Genomic DNA, 21,287 nt, shown 5'->3' with positions numbered 1-21,287 from the left:
AATGCCTTTTTTATTCTAAGAGAATAGAAAGGAAGCAGTTGGGAAGTTACACCCTTTAAATTCTAAAATGTAGATAATGTTGCAGGGTTGGCTTCTACACCCTCATTGACTAGGGAAATAGTCTGGCTCCCTGAACTGTATCCAGAACTTGTGTATGTTTGAAACAATGATTTGATACAAGTTTGAGAATTGCTGGCTTAATGGTAAAAAGAAAAGGAGTACTTGTGGCACCTTAGAGACTAACCAATTTATTTGAGCATGAGCTTCGTGAGCTACAGCTCACTTCATCGGATGCATGCCGTGGAAACTGTAGCAGACTTTATATATACACAGAGAATATGAAAAAATACCTCCTCCCACCATCCAGCTGGTAATAGCTTATCTAAAGTGATCATCATGTGGGCCATTTCCAGCACAAATCCAGGTTTTCTCACCCTCCACCCCCCCACACAAATTCACTCTCCTGCTGGTGATAGCCCATCCAAAGTGACAACTCTTTACACAATGTGCATGATAATAAAGTTGGGCCATTTCCTGCACAAATCCAAGTTCTCTCACCCCCTCACCCCCCTCCCAAAAACCACACACACAAACTCACTATCCTGCTGGTAATAGCTCATCCAAAGTGACCATTCTCCCTACAATGTGCATAATTAAGGTGGGCCATTTCCAGCACAAATCCAGGTTTTCTCACATCCCCCCCACCCCCATACACACACAAACTCACTCTCCTGCTGGTAAAACCCCTTCAAAACTGACCACTCTCCAAGTTTAAATCCAAGTTAAACCAGAACATCTGGGGGGGGGGGGGTAGGAAAAAACAAGAGGAAATAGGCTACCTTGCATAATGACTTAGCCACTCCCAGTCTCTATTTAAGCCTAAATTAATAGTATCCAATTTGCAAATGAATTCCAATTCAGCAGTTTCTCACTGGAGTCTGGATTTGAAGTTTTTTTGTTTTAAGATAGCGACCTTCATGTCTGTGATTGCGTGACCTGAGAGATTGAAGTGTTCTCCGACTGGCTTATGAATGTTATAATTCTTGACATCTGATTTGTGTCCATTTATTCTTTTACGTAGAGACTGTCCAGTTTGACCAATATACATGGCAGAGGGGCATTGCTGGCATATGATGGCATATATCACATTGGTGGATGTGCAGGTATACGAGCCTCTGATAGTGTGGCTGATGTTATTAGGCCCTGTGATGGTGTCCCCTGAATAGATATGTGGGCACAATTGGCAACGGGCTTTGTTGCAAGGATAAGTTCCTGGATAAGTAACTTGGATTTAAACTTGGAGAGTGGTCAGTTTTGAAGGGGTTTTACCAGCAGGAGAGTGAGTTTGTGTGTGTATGGGGGTGGGGGGGATGTGAGAAAACCTGGATTTGTGCTGGAAATGGCCCACCTTAATTATGCACATTGTAGGGAGAATGGTCACTTTGGATGAGCTATTACCAGCAGGATAGTGAGTTTGTGTGTGTGGTTTTTGGGAGGGGGGTGAGGGGGTGAGAGAACCTGGATTTGTGCAGGAAATGGCCCAACTTTATTATCATGCACATTGTGTAAAGAGTTGTCACTTTGGATGGGCTATCACCAGCAGGAGAGTGAATTTGTGTGGGGGGGTGGAGGGTGAGAAAACCTGGATTTGTGCTGGAAATGGCCCACATGATGATCACTTTAGATAAGCTATTACCAGCTGGATAGTGGGGTGGGAGGAGGTATTTTTTCATATTCTCTGTGTATATATAAAGTCTGCTACAGTTTCCACGGCATGCATCCGATGAAGTGAGCTGTAGCTCACGAAAGCTCATGCTCAAATAAATTGGTTAGTCTCTAAGGTGCCACAAGTACTCCTTTTCTTTTTGTGAATACAGACTAACACGGCTGTTACTCTGAAACCTGGCTTAATGGTATTTCATACTCCAAGGTTGGACGAGTTAACTCCCTGATGGCAGAAGGCTTACTCTAGTACTTCTTTTTAAAATACTCTGGGTAGATAGCAGAAAACTGGAGCCATTGAATATGCCCATTGTTTCAAGGGGTGGTAACGCTGATATCAGTGAAGCTTTAAATGTTGACACTCTGAACAACTTTACTGCTCATCAAAGCATGTAAGAAAGCAAGCGCCATATTATGAAGACTTATGCAATCTATTCTGAGTGATAGCTCATTTTTTGGCTAGGCCCATAACAACACATGGCAGAGTGGAAGGTGGTTTTGCTTTCCTGAAAAGTGGACTGAGCTTTCAAAAGACGGGCATACGCAGAGCATGCATTGCTACATTGGGTCTGATTTGTGGTTTCATCCTACAGTGATCTCCATCTCAATGTCAAAGCTTTGGACTATAAGCTGTAGATTTGCCTTTGTCTATAAAGCACCAAACACTCCTATGGCGCAGTATAATAATTCACATGTTCATGGCTCATATACAAAAATCAGCCATTCTTCACTGCAGCACTTCATTAAAATTTTGCAGTGAAACAAGCATGTCCCTGCTTTAACAAGCTGAACTACCCGATGTTTACATTCTGTATTATAAACAAAACTGAACAGTGCTGTGGACTAAGTGAAGTACATTTTGTAATATAGCCTTGGGGGTTTGTTTTGTTTTTTGAAAAAAATTGAATGCTGCATTTTAGCAAGTGTGCAATTTTCAGTATAATATGTATCTCTTGGGCTCTTCAGAATGGATTATTGAAGTTCTGTTTGGTCATTCTGTCCAATGCATATTGGCATGGCACTCTCAAATTGACCTCTCTTTTGAAAAGGAGGAAGACTCACTTCTTAGCATTTTAGCTAAGAAGAATTAAATGAAAGCAATAGTTAAAAGGCAACAAATTAATACTCCAGTGACCTCTGGTGGAAAACACGATACTGTGTGGTTTGTCGTTGCATTGCAGGGACTGCAGCATACTGTGTGCACATCTTAAATGTTAGCGAAATTGCAAGTGGGCTGGGGAAAGGAAATGGGATTTTTTTTGTGTGTGTGTGGGACACCTGGTACATACATATGCACTGGGTATAATGGTAACTCTCTTTTTAGATGCACCATTTTCCCCCTCCCTCTTTCATTTTCTTTCCCACATGAAAGCCACTCTCCCCATCCTCTGTGGCATCGTTCTTTGTTCATTTGGAAGGGTAAATGCATGGTGTTTCCTCCTGTGCTACTTTCAAAGCCATTTTGTAAACACGCCCAAGAAGCTGTGAATGAGGATGACACTACAGTCTTGCAATATCTGTATGTATCGTTCAAACACTACCTTGGGTTGGGAGTGGGAGTTCCTAGGAGACAGCTGAATGGTTCCAGCATGAAAAATTATAGTGGATGCTTCCTTTGATATGAGCACACACAAGTGTCTTAACCCTGTTGGTGCTAACTCACTGGTACTGTTAACATCCTTGGGCACAATCCGACCACATGCAACTAACACTGATGGCTCTTTGTGTGTCCTTCATCTTGGTTTTTTCAGGGGCATCAGCGGACATGGTTGCCTTCCTGGTCAGATAGGAAATGCCATCCTGGCTCAGACCCAGGATCATCCTAGTCCAGTGTCCTGCCTTTGACAATGGCCAGTATTGGCTGCATCAGAAGAAAACCCTGCAGTGGACCGTTAGGGGGGGATAACTTACTCCACGGAAAGCTTCCTTCTAACCTCCAATGATTTAGTTTGGCTTAAGCTCCCTCACTCTCTCCTTCCTGCTGCTTTCTTCCCATCTGATCTCCTTAGTGAGTCATCTTGTCTCTTGAACTCTGATTCTGTTCCCAGGCGCTCCCACTCAGACTGCCTCCTATTTCAGCTTCTAGTATGCAGAGCAAACATTGGTGCCTGCTGGTAACTCTGGAACAGAGTTAACTTATCACTTGCCAATGAATGACAAAAATGGAATTTTTAAAAAAGGGTAACCTTCCCCCCACCACACACCCCAAATTCTGCTCATCGCTCGCTTTAATTGGGAGCCTCTCTTTTTCATACTTGCCACATGTTCTAATTCCATGTTAGATTGGACTGGCTGTCAAGGATATAAAGTGATTACCTGTTTTGTTTCAAATGCATGTTCAGCAACAGAGCTGTTCTGAACTTCTAGCTACAGGATGTGCATTAAAAGGAACCTATTCTTATGCACAGGTTTACACAAGAGGTGGGACAGGCTGTGAATGAGTTAATTCTCTGGGTGGGAGTTTGACTTGGGCACCTCAAAGACTATTGTTCTCTTCTTTAATCGATGAAATCAGTAGAAATGGAGATATGATTCTTCCTGCAATTTCTGGTACAATTGTTTTACTTAATTCTTGAATGGAACGGTCTACAGTAGAAACAAACTTTTCTCTTGACCTGGCTTTACTAGACCTAGCATATCCTGGTACAACTGTGCTGCGATGCAAACAGATTTTTAAATTCTTGCCACTGCTAATCTAAGTGGTGTTTTGGTATTACATATGTATAAATGTTGCAGCTGGAATTAACTCAGCGATGGCCAACACTGTTTTCCCCTCTGCCAATTGTAGAGTTGTGTGAGAAGATTTATGATGAGAAGAGAATAATCTACTGGGAAGTGAAGTACCCTTTCCCTTTGTCAAATAGAGATGTATCCTTTCAAATCTTTGTCTTGGTGGCAAAGCAACTTATTCAAGAGTTCATGCAGGCAGCTCTAAGAGTTTCGCTTGTCTCTTACTGTGGGAGTTGAAGAAGAGCCAAACCTGAGACGAGAATGAAGAGTTTAAAAGCTTGATCCTGCCATCCTTATTTGCGCTTGTGCAATGTGAATCACTCACCTGGGTATCCCGTTGATTTCAATTAAATGCATGTTCAAATGCGAGAGTCTGCAGGATCAGACCTACAATAATGCAAACGCTAAGATTCATTTAATAGACCGAGGTGAAACATAGATTGAAACAGGTCAGAGACTGCACACAACATAAAGGCAGTGTCTGTCATGATGGGGCTGCTGGGTGCTACTGTAATACAAGTTGATGATGATAATAATAATATTGTGAAACTGATCATAGTTGTATAAGAACAGCCACACTGTGTCAGACCAATGGTCCATTAGCCCAGTATACTGTCTCCTGACAGTGGCTAGTGCCAGATGTTTGAGGGAGTGAAAAGAACAGGGCAACTTATTGAGTGATCAACCCCATGTCATTCAATCCCAGCCCCTTGCAGTCAGGGGTTTAGGGACACCCAGAGTATGGAGTTGCATATCTGACCATCTTGGCTAATAACCATTGATGGACCTATCCTCCATGGATTTATCTACTTCTTTTTTGAACCCAGTTATACTTTTGTGTGTGTGCATGCATCTTTCTTCAACTTGCAGGCATCTTTCTTAACTTGCAATACAGTATGTGTATATTCGTGAACGTCGTGATATGGAGGTTGATGGGCGGAAGATCTGGGTTATGCTGGCTAAAAGCATGTCTCTTCCTCAGTGTCCAGAAAAACCTGGGATTATCAGAGTAAATAGTTATGTGCAAAGTCTGGTGCTTGAGAGTGATGGCAAGACTGGATCCAAAGGTAAGAAATATCACTTATTACAGCTAAGTAAAGTAGAGCAAGTTTTCAAATTTTATTCTACATTTATTAAGGAAATGAAATGTAAAATCTCAGATACCATCAAAGCAGGAGAGGCTAAGGACTTGAAGATACATGCAAAGGATATGGTAAAGATGTATATCAAGAGTTTTATAATCTCTGAAAATCCATGCTGAAAGAAGCATGTCTGGGAATGTTACATTGGACTTCATCTGTTAGGTAACTCTAACTGGACTTGCACAATTAAGAACAGTCCAATTAGTCATTTCCCTCCACTAAATGGAGAACAGATGTCATTCATTTGAACTTATTGGATATTGGTTATTCTATTTTGATCACTGATAGCAAATGGAAAGTGGGTAACCCAGTGAAGACTCCATTAATTGAAAAGTCACTTATTAATCTCTGTGGAACCAATCTTGAAGTTCTTCTAAATAGACTGAAGGATATTTTGGGACAAAGTTGATCTTTAAGAAAAAATGTTTTATTTGGTAACAATGTGTGTATGTAACATAGGGCTAAATCCTGCATTCCATAGTAAGGCAAAAACTATGGTTGTAATCAATATAGCTGCAGGCAAGAAGTAAACTGCTAATGATTTTGTTATAATAAACTCTATTCCCTTTGATGTCTGTCTCTTTAAGTTTACATGTATTACTTCGATAATCCTGGTGGCATGATTCCGTCATGGCTCATTAACTGGGCAGCCAAGGTAAGCAGGAAGCTGGGGGCAATATCTTTCTTTGTGTTGTCTAACTTGTTCCTGTGGATCCAGGATCCAAATCTGGCCTCCATAAATCAGACAAGATAAGCCAATCTTTATCTGAAGTCTTCTTCCCTCTTGGCCACTCTGTCTTGTCTTTCAGGCCTCCCTTCTGATAGCTGTCTCTTTTTAACTGTTCCTTCCCCCACACCTCAAGAAAGCTCACTCTTGATACTAAAACTCATCAGAGTTGTTTCTGCACCACTGTGGCCAGAAAAACTCATGTTCCAAAATACGAGCAGACAGATTTAGTAGTTTTCAAACTCCTGAAATACAATGTGATGTTCTAGGAACAAATACAGAATTTACTGCTTTGTAGTAAATTTAATCCTTTTGTTAGAAGCACTGTCTTCTGTTATCTCTTGGAATATTTGTAGTGTAAAATAGTGTCTATATATAGCTTTTCTCTGCGGTGTCTTTTTTACCAGCATCAGAGAATAACCACTGCATACTTTTTTTTTTTTTTTTTAAACAGAGTGGAGTACCTGCTTTCCTCAAAGACCTGCAGAAGGCTTGCTTTAATTATTGCAAGAAAACTTGAATTGCTGCTTCGATTCTCTCTCTGAACTTGTTTCTTGATTTGATTCCCAAAATTGGATGCTTCCAAGGACAACTATTGTGAAACATTGTTGGATAAAATCTACCTCCTGAGATCTTCTACTCATTATAGTTAGGTTCCATTGGCATATGCCTTCAAAGTGGTCAAGCCTTTATTTTTTCATTTGCCATCTCTTGTGCACTTTAGCTAGATAGCTGCGCATCCTTGCTTCAACTGCTGATGCAATTACTCCCTGCTTTTCAAATAGTTTCCTTCCTTTTTATCCCATCCTTCCTCCACCACCCCCAATTCTGTATGCTTTCTACCATAGGTCCATTAGGGAAGTTATGTTAAATCCTCAACAGAGTAGAGCCCGTTACTGCTTGTTGGAGAAAAATACTGTAAAATGGCAGCTTTTTAAAGTAAATTTTGATTCTTGTGATAAATCAGGTCTCTGTACCCATTAGGTAACCAGTTCTGGCAGGTGTTGCCTTGCTAATAAAGTCCTTCTGCCAAAACTGGCTGCCCCTTGAAGGCACACTCAGGTCTAATGCACTGGATACTTTCCATGATCCTAAGTATGTTTCTTTATCCCGTCTTTTCCTAAATTATATCCTGTATTTATTGGGAGCTTAGATTCATTGATCAGAAATACACATCCTGCTTGCTGACCATCCAGGTGGAGGATATTTGCTATATGTGTTGATAAATAACCTGCAGCCCGCACTGGGACTCATGCTATTACAGGGTATAATTAAGAGTTTTGCTATGATCATGTCTAAGTCCCAATACTGGCATTTTTGTATCTGTCAAATCTAATAGTTTGTACCTACCATGCTTTTGCCACATCCAGTTAGTTGAGGAGAGGATGGAAGAGACCTACATGTAATAAGTAAAATTGTGATGAAATAAGACAGAATGAGTCAGTTCCTTGTTCTGCTCTAATGAAAACCAATTAGCATATTAAAAGTCTATCAAGCCCTTACCTGGAAGAGTTCTGTGAGAAACACAGCTCAGATATCAACTATAACTTGAAATCCTTTTAGGACTGTCCCAGTATCAGACATTATCAGGGGATCTCCTAACTGTCATGCTAGGGACTAATTTTAAGGTTCTGCTTCCTCATTCTTGATCCTGACATGGCTTGATCCTGCCATGGGGATCAATGGCTGTCTTAAGGATAGCTCATGTTTCCAAGTCTGATACAAGGAGAGAAGGCCAAGAACCAAACTTTCCAGCTGATACTATAACTTAAGAAATCCCAGTAAAAGAGGGGAGGAAAATCACATGTAGAACCTCCATGTGGGTGTGTCTGTGTGGGGAGAATATTGAGGGAAAACACTTTCACAAAGGTGATGATCTCAGGGACATAGCCCATGCTGTTAATCTAGCCAGATGCACAGCCTTCAGTGGAATGGCAGATCTTCTCTGTAACTAACGACCTATAAGCATTTCTGTATATAAAAGTAATGATGTAAGTTATTTGCCTTTATACCTTATGTGCTCTGAATGGTAGTTGATGAATTAAAAACAAAACCTTGAAATTACAGATTTGTACGAGTAGCTTTTTTAAAAAAAATCTTTGCTATAAAGTTTTTGCTCCTTAATCATTTCCACATGTAGCCATAGTAATGCTGACTAATGGACATGGCAGATCATCAATTGCACTTCAGCATGAACACTGTGAGATTGTGTGACTTTTTTTTTTTTTTTTGAAAGGTGAGTAAACTGATTAATCTGCTTGTTTTTTTTAAAGTTGTAAACAGTAATCATTGTCAGTTATGAGTTCAGATAGCTTCTCCACTAGAAGAAGCTGAAAATACCATAATATAAAATATATTGGAACTGATTCTCAAGTGCTGTAAAGCAGCAAATTTATCCCAGCTGAGACTCTGTCCCTGGTTTTGTAAACAGTTACTCCATCAGTCTAACTGGTGCCTTTGATACATTTTGTTTTGCAAGGCTTGAAGGCTATTCAAACACACGTGGCATCATATCATGAAGTCTACGGCTCTCTAGACTTAAGTCAGTGCAGATACACTAGTGATTAATTTGACCCACTGATAGGAATATTGATCCCACTTTGACTGGGCTTTCTCTGCCCTGTGCTGATTGGCTGCTTTGCCCTAATCCTCTCCCTCCATCTCCCTCAGTCTCTTCACCTCAGCTTCATTTCACACCGGCCCCTCTCACCCCCTATTTCTCCTACCCTGGCCCCTTCAGCCTCCTTCCCTTTTTTCCATTCAGCTTATCCCTGCCCAAGTGAACCCACCCAAAAATAAAACTAGCATGATGTTTTCTGCCCTCCTATTGTTCACTCAGCTTGTTCGTTCTGCCCAATTCTCTCCCACCCTGCATTTGTCTTGTCTATTTAGAGTGTAAGTTTTTCACAGCAGGGACTGTCTGCTATGTGTCTGTAAAGTGCTGAGCACAATGGGGTCCCGTTCTTGGTTGGTGCTTAGGCCCCACCATAATAAACATGCTGTTGCATGGCTGAAATTCTGCGCTGTGCCTCTCAGAGGCAAGGCACCGGGACATGGACAAAGGTGCTGTAAACTACCTTTATGCCCTCGATGGAGTGTATGGAAGCTCTGGAGGCCACAAGTTAATGTTTTCCGCCTTTTTGGTAACTATAACGTAGGTAAAATGCAGCATTCTGATCTCCTTAAAACCTCATTTGCTTTGCATTCTATTACTCAAACTATCTGAGTCAGGCACATGATTATAGGAGAGCATCAGCCTTATTTTCATTTACAGATACAATTTGCTGCATATAATGACATATACCCCAGAATTAATTTTTGCAAAAAAATATTTGCATACAGTGCTATGACTATTTAAAAAAAAAATCACAAGATAAGGGCTTGAGGCAGGAATTCCTTGGTGAAATCCTGTGGCTTGGGTTCTTCTATGTAAGTCAGACTCAATGATGCAGTAATGGTCTCTTCTGGCCCTAATCACAGATTCATAGAATTTAATTTATAATGAACTGAAACTGTCCCTGGTCGTCTTACAAAGGGTCGAGGAGGAAACTGGTCAGATCCTATCTATTTATCTCTGGTGGAACTTTCGTAACTGTATAAGAAATAATTCGGAGAATTATTAAGAATAGATGAGAAATCCCCTCTAGTTCTTCTGGCTGTATCTCCGTGTGCTTCATGCATGCTGCAGTAGGCTTTGAGATAAACAATTTCCTCACAGCACTGGTGTAAGGAGAAAACCTAGCATTGTACGAGTTTTGCTTTAGGTTTTTACAGAATGGGGTGGGTTTTGGGTTTGTGGGTGTTTTTTGTTTTTTTTTTTTTGTGTGGCGGGGAGGGTGTTAATTTAAAATGCTGCTGCCTTCAAAACCTTATGTGTGGTAGTCAGGGGTGTGTTTTGTTACTGTGTGCCTTACTTGTGAAGTGCACATAACATAGCACCATGGTTAAGACATTTAAAGGGTCTATGCTGTTGTGTGCATAACTTTTTTGGAATATTCAATTTACCCTTTGAAATCAGCTCTCTGAATCGGTTAGCCTCCGATCTTGCTTCTGGATGGGGCCAATAGCTTTGTCTTCAGAGGAAGATAAAAAAACAAACCATAATGCATCTAGCACTGAGCAATTCTGCACAATAAAGTCCTTCCCCTTGCAGACAACCATCTTTCATTGAAGCATAAGACTTGATTACCCTTATTATCCAGGCTTGACCTGTTCCCAATGGTATTTAAAGGTCGTACAATTTCTGAGTCCTTTTTAAATCCACAGTATGTCTCTACCTCCGTTGTTGCTAAATTTCCCAGCTTGACTGTTCAGTTCATAAAGCACTAAACCTTTTATTCCCTTTAATTTTTATCAAGTGTCCCCTTGTTCCCACATTCTATAACAAGGTCTATGAAAGGCGGTGATACACTTCAGTATACCTTTGTCTCCCGCGAGAGCTGTGCATGCAAATAGAACAGCCCTTCGTGTCTGCAAGGTTTCCTGCTGAAGCAATGTACTATGCTGCTGATTATGTTCATCTGTTTTATAGAGTTTTTTTAATTTCCACACTCCATCCTTTATAATATTTCCACAGGCTTGTAGCTTTTCTACATTTTCCTCTGGTTCTAAGGGAATGAAGTGAAATAAATACTTCATAAAAGAGAAGGGTCATTTGACATTTCTGTACTTATTGTAGCAAACAGTGGGTGTTTGCCAGAGAAGCCTGGGTTCTAGCATATGTGTTCTCCAACCTCCTCTGCAATTGCAGTTACATAATTCCCATAATGAGTCCACGCACTAAGGTTTTAAATGCACAGTGGTGGCGTGGTCTTAATAACTTGTTCAAAAGCAAGCTTGGGAAAGCCAGGAACTCCAAAGAGAAGGCTGACCTGGATTGGTCACTCAGGTCTTCCTGTTCTGGTTAGTAAGGGGAGTACACATCTACTGGCTTCAATAAAAAAAGAAAAAGAGAGAACTGGCTGCCTGTTGTGCCCAATTGCTCCTAGGAATGCAGCTATGATGGCTGTGAAGCTGCTCTGCAGTGTCTGAATACTGTATGTTGAGCTGCTTATTGGGATGCTTACTGCACAAATCTATTTAATTAGCTTAATACTGGGCTGCAAGGAAAAACACACAGGAAATGAATGGCTCAAGATAGCCACCTCTCAGCAAATACATGAGGGATGCTAATGGACAATGGTAGAGCCATTGGGTTTGAGGCCTCTGGCTTGGCTTCTTGCTTAGTATTCAGGACTGGTTTTGCCCAGGAATGTAGAATAACAAATACTATAGCAGTTTTAAAAGGAGGCCTCTCTCTTGGGAGGGAGAAAAGAGGTTGGGGAACTAGGCTGAGAGAGGGGCATCTGCTGGGGCAGCTGAAGAAGTTAGGCCTGCCCAGGTTACCATCAGGGGATGCTCGGCTTTTTAGTAAGATAAGTCTACATGTTTGTCTTTGTTTTTTAAAACCTCCTCTCCATGCTTTGTTCCTACTGCTAAAATAACCAATACTTTGGTTTTAAGAAGGCTGGGTGGTCACTGTCTCAGGTTCCCAAAGGGAAGAACTGCAGATGTCTGAACTCAGTTGGACCTCCTGGGTGAACATAATTGATCCACAGGGTGCAGTAGCCCAGGGTCAGGTCAAGGAGTGGGAGACTTATGGAATTGCACCCCAGGAGAGGGTTGACGTCTGCGGTGGGGGGGTTTACACTCAGATGCAAACGGGCAGAGGTGCAGCTAGCCCTCTAGCTGTGGCAAGAGGTATTGCATACACAAGTGCACGCCCGTCTCGCCCCATCAGGAATGGCATCCTTCAGCGCTGCCCGGGTGCGGGGAGGGCTGGAGACGCGCGTGCCCAGTGACTGGAACGGACTGTACCACTGCTTAGCCAGTCCCGGCCCTTCCTGCACGGAGTGGTGGGAAAACATGGTACAGTCCCAGCCGGGGTGGAAACAGTCTGAGGTAAAATTGTCCTGGGAGCTGCCAATGGCGGGAAAAACCGGTTGGATCCAGTTATGACTGGGCCATGATCACCGTAAACAACAAGATGGCGGTCACAAGACGGCAGTTCAGACGCCATCTTGGATTGCTGCTCTGTCTTTACAAACCCCATATTGAATTTAATATACACATATTTTAACAGACTATAATCCTATAACAAAACACATCCAACAGTATACAGAGCAGTATAAACAAGTCATTGTCTGTATGACATTTTAGTTTGTCCTGACTTCGCTAAAGCTTTTTGTGTAGCCTGTTGGTGTACCCCCTGGAAGACCACTGCGTACCTCCAGGGGTACCCGTAACCCTGGTTGAGAACCACTGGGTTAGAGAAACGTGGGTGTCTAGGAATCAGGACTCCTGGGGTCTATCCTGACTGCGAGCGGAGTGGGGTCTAATGGTTAGAGCAGAGAGCTGGCAGGTAGGATTCCTGGGTTCTAGTCCAGGCTATGCAATTGATTCGTTCTGTGACATGGTTCGTTCTGCCTTGTCCTCCTGTGACATGTGGAGCGCAAAGACCTGCCCCAGCCCTTCCCTTCCGGCTGGGTGGTGCAGGAATTAATGGCCGTAGAGCCTGGGCTCTAAGATCCTGGAGCAAAGCGTCCTGGAGAAGGAATTTGTTCCCCAAGCTTGACTGGCCCCCTGCCCCATCCCTCCCTCCATCAATCAGAACGAATCCCTCATGGCAGAGCTGATGTCTGGTTACCCGCAGTGCAGACCCAATCTATTGTGTCCTGGCTGCTGTTCAGCTCAGGTTAACAGCATGGTCTGTTTCTGTAAACTCCCCCAGAGCTTTCGAATGGAAGTGAGAGACTTCTTCACATCCTGCTCTAAACTGTGAGTGGTGTCGCTCTGTGGCTGTTCAACAGCTGCTGCATTCCTACCCCAGAGGGTGACATCATTTCAGTGCTGGGCGAGTGATCCCTGTGTAGTGTTGTTGAGTGCTGTTGCACATCAGCTATGCTCCATCCAGAGACGTCTGCATTTCAATGCCAGGTGAGTGATCCCTGTATTGTGTTGGGGGGGGGGGGGAGAGGGATAGCTCAGTGGTTTGAGCATTGACCTGCTAAACCTAGGGTTGTGAGTTCAATCCTTGAGGGGGGGCGCATTTAGGGATCTGGGGCAAAAATTGGGAATTGGCCCTGCTTTGAGCAGGGGGTTGGACTAGATGATCTCCTGAGGTCCCTTCCAACCTTCATGTTCTATGATAAGTGGATCTGTAAATGTTTTAGGTGTAACATCGGGTATGTCTGCACGGCAGCTGAAGGTGTGACTGCTGCTCCAGTAGGCCTGCCATACCTTGCTTTAATATCGTTAGCACACTACTAATTAGTAGTGAAGATGGAGCGGCGCAGGTTACCAATGTGCGTGTGTACATACCAGAGTTCCCATACTTCTTTATCTTCACTCTGATTTTTGAGCAGAAGATTGCAGCTCAGGTAGGCATACCCACCCTAGAATTAATCACCCCTCTGATTGCAGTGTAGACACACCCTTAGGTCCGCATTCCTTTTTGTGTCCCTGAGGTGACAAGATGCCAATGAAGAGGAAGCAACAGGAGAATGACGAAAAAGCCTCCTTTTGGTGCTAGATCAAACTATCCACATAAGGAGTGGGAGGAGACGGCATTCCAGGCCACTGTAGTGAAAATGACCATTTCTCTGATCACATGAGTCAGGATCATACCAACATACCCCTGTAGTCTTCCCAGCAAGTATTATATTGACCTTAAGGTCATGAAATTGAATTACAATTTATATTGCATAGTACTTAAGGATTTGGTTTGTATAGTGCCTAGTACAGTAGACAGTTCCTTCTTAAAGCGTCTGTCATCTAAACAGAGGGGAAATGCAGGCACAGAGGGAGGTGAAATGATTTCCACACGGTCCCAGAGCAAGGAATAGAACCCAGGTCTACTGACTGCTACTCCAGGTCCATAGCTGCTAGACATGTTGCAACGGTCTTCAGTGCAAGCAATGGTAGTAAGGACAAGGAAAGGGTGGGAAAACTGACTCATTGGAGCTTTCAATGTGAAAAGTACATGGGCGTGAGGGTTGTGATTCCCATTTGTTTTAATGAGTTGCACAGGGCAACTGGGAGGCCATCTTATAAGATAAGTGTTTAATACCTGTATTCAAAGCAGTTCAGGATCATGCTGCTGCTTATGGCCAATTCCCCTGTGATGGATATTAACAGAATGCAATTCTAAATAGTCGTTGCCACTCTTTAAATGGAAGTGACTCTCCCCTAAAAATCTTCATTTCCAATGTTCCTGTCCCACAGCAGGAGTCTTGATCCATTTCCCTAATTTGGATATCTAGCCCAAAATATTTGATTGATAAGCTTACACTTGAGTTGGCAGAAGACAAAGTACTGTACTAAACTATAGGGGTGGGGGGGGGGAAGACTTGTTTGTTTGTTCCTCCCTCTTTTATGTTTTCACTTGTATGTCTCATTACTACATACCGTGGAATTTACAGCAGCCTAGAAATCCTTGTCTGTAACATCCATTTTAGCTATCTCCCAGCTCAGGGCTCTTCCTAAATCTCCATACAGCCATTTAGCAACAGCAGTGTGAAAATGTCTGCAACGAAAACTGAAATTCATCTGACTCCTTTGTTCCAGAAGTATCCCTTTAAATAGCTTGAGAGTCCTTTTGTGGTGCTCACTGTGTTCTGTGATTTTTAGGAGCTACCCAAAACCAGTTGGATCAGCAGCATGTTTGTAACTAAGCTGTGCAGGTTTGTGAGTGCCTTCATATTGCTGTGTATACCAAACGGAGTTTGACGTTGAATTTATTGGTCAAGACACCAGATGAAACTGGGACGGTGGTGAGAACCTGAACTGACTTGCTCTGGGCGGATCAAAAATGGAAAACCTGTGCTCATGATTGCAAAGTGAAGCCACCAAGTTTCACTTCCAGCATGAGCCAGTCTCCACAAAACTGTGTCTTCAATCCATTTTAATATAAGGCTGTGTTGATTTGCCTGCTGGTAAAGCCTCGCCTTCATATTTATCTGGTGCTTCTCTTCCTCCAATTTTCTGTTATGGGGGTGGGGGAAAGCAAAGAGACAGTGTCTGAAGGTTTGATGAACTGATATCTGTTAGTGGCTCTGTGGTAGGAAGAAACTTTCAGGAAGCTGGTATCTGCAGTACAGTAGCAGACGACTGTTAACTTTTCTCATATACAATGGGAAGCAAGATTGTGCTGGCTGAAGAGAAGATTATGCTCAGCTTAAACAGAGTAGCCCATCACTGACCCTGCACAGTGAGAGAGAGAGAGAGTGTGTAATTCTAACACAGGGGAAAGTAATGGTGAGGGTGGCCAGGAGATACTAATGAAGATTGGATCAACTTGCTTGACTTCATTTGAGTGTGAAAGCTGTGGAATCCCAATGCAGAGGGAAGGAGATGGTGAAATCCCATTGCAGGAGAAAAGAGAATATTTTAGAACTTTTCAACAGTGTTTCTTAGATAGTTTATCTTAGTCTCCTAGTTATTTTCTTTTAACTGGTGGACTCCTTGTGCAAGAATGCTATCTTGGAAGTCTCCAGATTCTTCCCCCTCCTCTCCCTCCTCGCTACTGCACAGATAACTTTACTTTCCCATTGCAGCTCCTTTTAGCTTTGTAAACAGTATAGGTTTTCCATTGCAAGCTAGAAAATGTGACTGTATGTTGCAGCAGTGAGCAAGTCCCCGGAGAAGCAGTAAAAGGGAGGACATTTCCTCACATCTATTTTTTTTCTTTCAGTCTGTAGCTGCCCACTAGGCAGAATAATATCAGAGGGCTATACCCCTGTCTTCCCACACTTTTCTGTTCCACTAAGCTCTAAAATAGCCAATGACCTGCTTGAGAATTGAAGTATCCACCAGATGTTTCCTGAGCAAAGACAGCTAGTGTTTCCCTTTGCACATCATCTTGTGAGAGGCAGTTCTACAATGAGCACATGTCTGACATCATTCAGTATGTTGACATTAGTCTAGTGGGAATCTTTCTCTTACTCTACCTTCCAACTCAAATACAGCATCTTTTCAGGAAGATTATATAGATAGAACAGACTTGTAAAGAACTCAAATAGATACAGTGCAGATGAAGAGTCCTTGCTGTAACAAAGTGTGTATAAGCCAAGCCAGTTGCTGTCAATCTGTCAAATATTAAATCATTTTTAATGCGTTTTTCTCATCAGATACATTTTAGGGGCTTGGGAAAGTTGATCTCCGTTATCCTGCACTCCCTCTATTGCTTGGTTTGGAAACCAGGGATGGATGGATGGATGAGGATGAATTATTTCCCCCATCCATCCCAAAAAAAGAAAACCAGCACTAATTCTCTTCTGCAAAGCAAAACGCACATTAAGCCTTGTTAGAGGTTTGGAAAAGGTTTGGTTAACTTTAAAACTCTATTTTGATTTATGCACTTGGAGTCTGATCTGAAGCCCAGTAAAGTTAATGGAAAGTTTCTGATTAGTGAGCTTTGCAGCAGACCCGTGTCCTTTTTCAGGAATTGCACGGGCTTTCCAGTCCAACTGGAACCAGTATAAATAGCACTGGCAAGCTCCGAGGTAGCCTGGGCTCTTTTTGGTTTGAAGCTCAATTTTAGCAACTTAGGAGCATTGCATAAAGTTCTGATAAGCTTCTGAGTGTTCATCCAAACCCAACCTTTCCACGTTTCCCTACCGTTAATGGAAATGTATAAGGTTTTGGTATTGAGCATCTGTATTGTCTACTGGACTTTTCATTTCTGATTCTGAACTAAATACTCTTGGTTTTATTCATATCAGTCTAAGTCCAGAGTGACATTTTGGTATGTTCCAAAAAGAAAGAGGACAACTTGGGGAGAAAGTAACTAAACTTGCACTGGAATTCAAAAGTTTACATCATTAGAGCAAAAAGAAAAGGAGTATTTGTGGCACCTTAGAGACTAACCAATTTATTTGAGCATGAGCTTTCGTGAGCTACAGCTCACTTCATCGGATGCATGCCGTGGAAACTGCAGCAGACTTTATTTATACACAGAGAATATGAAAAAATACCTCCTCCCACCCCACTGTCCTGCTGGTAATAGCTTATCTAAAGTGATCATCAGGTGGGCCATTTCCTGCACAAATCCAGGTTCTCTCACCCCCTCACCCCCCTCCCAAAAACCACACACACAAACTCACTATCCTGCACGTTTGTGTGTGTGTGGTGGGGGGGTGAGAAAACCTTGATTTGTGCTGGAAATGGCCCAACTTGATTATCATACACATTGTAAGGAGAGTGATCACTTTAGATAAGCTATTAGCAGCAGGAGAGTGGGGTGGGAGGAGGTATTTTTTCATGCTTTGTGTGTATATAAAAAGATCTTCTACACTTTCCACAGTATGCATCCGATGAAGTGAGCTGTAGCTCACGAAAGCTTATGCTCAAATAAATTGGTTAGTCTCTAAGGTGCCACAAGTACTCCTTTTCTTTTTGCGAATACAGACTAACATGGCTGTTACTCTGAAACCTGTTATTATGGAATGGTCTCCTAAGGAAAGTAGTGGAAACCACGTGACCCAGGATACTTAACACCAGACTAGATAATGCACTAGTACATTGGTTCTCAACCTTTCCAGACTACTGTACCCCTTTCAGGAGTCTGAAGCCCAAGCCCCGCTGCCCGGGGCTGAAGCATGTAACTTAGCTTCATGTTGCCCTCTGTGGTGTAGGGCCCCAGGCAATTGCCATGCACTTGCAGACCACCTCTTCTTTCCCCCCCCCCCCCTGGAAAATAAAGAAACCAACCTGTCCCATCACCCCTAGGTTGAGAAACACTGATCTAGATGAGTTGATATACTCCCTGGACAACCTTTGTGTACCCCCAGGGGTTAAGAACCACTTCATTAGTAGATGTGCCATAGGGAATGAAGCTATGTTAGCAGAGGAATTTGCTAAAAGCACTCCTTTCTCAGACCAAGCTCAGGGAGGGCAGGTTTAAGCTCTACATGACTTACCAGTGTTTTCTTTTTTTCATCTAACTTCTGTGCTGCCCAGCCCCTAATACACGGTGACTTATGCCCTGCACAAAGGGGGAATTTTTGTTCAAGTTGTCCAGGAAAAATTCACATGACCCTCATGTAATTTACACAAGATCAATATTTATCAGTCATGAATAGAGCTCTAAGATGCTTTATGAATAAGGCTCTCGCATTCAATACTGAAGTATTTTTTCTAGTTGTAGTCTCTAATTAAAAACAAGCAGTTGCCATACACATAGATACAATGGCTTTTTGTTCACTAGTAATATGAGATAGGTGTAATTTTACTTCAGACCTAATATTCTAGGTCTTAAAAATAAACCAAATGCAATGTCACTGCATATTTATGTCACTATGGAAGCTGATGGAGAGCTAAATTTAATAGAAACATCTGATGATGTATTCATCACACATCACTGTTTAGTTGCTTGTGGAAAGAAGGAAAAAAAATCTGTTTTCAGTAGCTACTATGTAATCAAATTCTTGGTTTAATTTGGAAAGTTGTGACGGGAACAATAAACTGCCTGTCTGAAGGATTTTAATATGGATACAAGGGCAGCAACCACTCCATTTTCTGTGGCTGTTAGTGTGAGGTCTTTAGGAAATTGTGATTTCAGCTGGATTGACAACGGATCCATTCAGACTTTAAAAAGATTATGTAAATGTTTATTTTTTAATGTTTCAACATAGCCCAAACAAACACCCCCTGTATCGCAATGAAAGATAGCCAGAGAGATGATAAAGATGCAATAAGGAGAATTATGGGTATAAAAAACGCTTTCCCTTCTCAGGTATGAATACTACCATTTTAAGGTGGTGGCGATGAACAAGATACATCGAATAGTTGGGAAGAATGTCTCATTTGTGAGTAAGTGAAAATCACTGACACAGATGAGTTGCAGTTATTCTCTATGCACAGGGCTAACTTAAGGCCTAGCCACTACCTATGACTCACTTAAATTTTATTTTGAGGATTTCAGTTAGCCTTAAGTGGTGCATGGGGTTTATGCTAAGTCAGTTACGGGTCTGACTCCCTCTGCCATTGCAGTACAATTCCTTAGTATGTCATCTACTTTAGCTGTAAATACCACCTTACTCCTACCTGTGTCCATCCTGTATTCCATCCCCTTTCCCTCTGTGACTTCAACAGGTGCTCAGCTACCTTACTGAGGAGAGTAGTGTAAGAACTTCCATAGACCCTCCCTAACACCTGGATCCAATGCCCACTGAACTGAATTAAAAGCTTCCAGTTGGCTTCAGTGGATGTTGGTTTGGGCCCTAAATGCCTGCAAGAAAAGATATAGGCTTTATAGTTTAACTGGTAGGTTAACTATCCAGGCTGTCCCCATGGAGCGGAATGAAAGCCACAGTGAGGATCCTTAAGAAAAAAACTTTACCAACAGAAATCTTAAAATGATTGTATGTTCACCCGTGTCCTGTTTGTCACTGCGGCGGTTTTGCACACTAAACGGCCATCTGCTTATGTCACCTCTGAGAATGCCACCAACGTATAGAGTGGTTGGTTTGACCTTTCAGATTTTCTAATAATAAGAAACCTAGGAGAAGCTTTCCACATGTGCGCAGCTGGAAGACTCCAGTACCATCCACAATCCTCTTTTGAGCAGCTTGAATAAGCCAAATTCCCATTTTGTGCAGTGAGAGTCAGCGCTGGGGATCTTGGGAGTATGATCCACATTAAAAGCCTACCAAGAAGTGGAAAATTCTGTGACTATGTACAAATGCTGTCGGAGGCACTCCATTGTTTTCTTTAGTTTGGGATCTAGCAGAAAAGTCTTAAAAGCTTGATTTAATGAAAACAAAATTTCAGATCTCTGCTGCACAAGCTTAATATGAATAATAACCCCTCCCCTACTATCTAGAACAATAATTTGATAACTGCTTCTGGAAAAGGATAGTGGAACAGCAGCAGCAAACAAACCAGGTTTGTGTTGCAGAGTCAAACAAGTTATTGACAACAGCTTCTACGGTTCATTTCCTGTCACCTCTAGCAGCTGTAGATCATGTTCAGAAGGGTAAAGCTGAGGGGGAAACCACGTTTGGATAAATATGAAAACCAGAAATTCAAGCATTGCACAAAACATAACTAGTTTAACCTTCATCTTCCTGGCAAGTATTTTAAGCAGATAACACACTGATCAGTATAGCAAGGTGCCATGACAGGGTGGGTTAGTAAATTACTGGTCCAAATCCATAGTCTAATATGATGGGATTCTCTGTCAGATGGGGACAGTTATTCCTTAAAACTAGAAGTCGGGCTTTCCTGGCACCACCCTCCCAGTTCAGCCAGTAACCTCTAGTGCTGGGAGGTTAATAAATGGTTGGGTTGATTCCATATTGGAATCTTTCTTTATGGCACAAATTAATTTCTTCAAATCAGTGCTTAGCGGCCATCACAGCACCTTACTCTCTGATGCTACTACCTCTCCCTTCCCCCTTCAATATTGTACTGTAAGTGTCAGCATTTGGTATGAGCCCAAATCGCAGCGTGTGCCTGAACTTCTGACCTTCTAGCCCAGCATGCTACTAACCTAGTCACACTTCCTGCTGTGGCGAGGAAAGTGCATAAATTATTCTAAGCATCTTCCTCTACGCACCTACTTATTTTTGGCTCAGTGAGTTCTAATGTAGTGTGTGTGTTTTAAAAAAAATAAATAAAAAAAAATTAAAGCCTCATCTTTGTTTTTCCTTTCTCAAGGAAAGAGTATAGTTTGATTTACATTAGTAAGCAATGATTATACATTTTGAGACTGGCACTTGTGTGTTAGGAGAAAATGGGAAAGTTGAGAAAAAACTGAGAATATGCTGTATGGGGAAAAAAATAGACAAAATATAGCCAGTGTTAATCACTGTAAGCCAGTATAGCATTTGTGTTTCAAGGGATCTAATAAAATAACTTGCATTACCAGACTATTTCCATGAGAGCACATTTCACAAATCTTAATAGCAGAGCAGATCAAAACCAAG

General features: G+C 42.1%; 1 protein-coding gene across 3 annotated transcripts in view; it reads left to right on the top strand.

Annotated features, from left to right (window-relative positions):
- The window catches only part of PCTP (phosphatidylcholine transfer protein), a 51,998-nt gene that overhangs the window by 17,250 nt on the left and 13,461 nt on the right, over nt 1-21,287 (top strand). For 2 of the 3 annotated variants that reach the window (XM_073310820.1, XM_073310822.2), the window contains exons 3-6: nt 4,511-4,590; nt 5,348-5,519; nt 6,182-6,249; nt 6,776-8,385. In XM_073310820.1, coding sequence (XP_073166921.1) covers nt 4,511-4,590; nt 5,348-5,519; nt 6,182-6,249; nt 6,776-6,841 — 386 coding nt within the window. In that variant the 3' untranslated portion in view covers nt 6,842-8,385. Of the gene's footprint in view, nt 1-4,510; nt 4,591-5,347; nt 5,520-6,181; nt 6,250-6,775; nt 8,386-21,287 lie in introns of those variants that run through there. The other variant, XM_073310821.1, reaches the window with a different exon arrangement.

Source organism: Lepidochelys kempii, chromosome 14 (genome assembly GCF_965140285.1).
Source record: "Lepidochelys kempii isolate rLepKem1 chromosome 14, rLepKem1.hap1, whole genome shotgun sequence".
In the NCBI taxonomy this organism is placed as follows: Eukaryota; Metazoa; Chordata; order Testudines; family Cheloniidae; genus Lepidochelys; species Lepidochelys kempii.
This window is presented reverse-complemented; position numbering and strand designations above follow the sequence as displayed.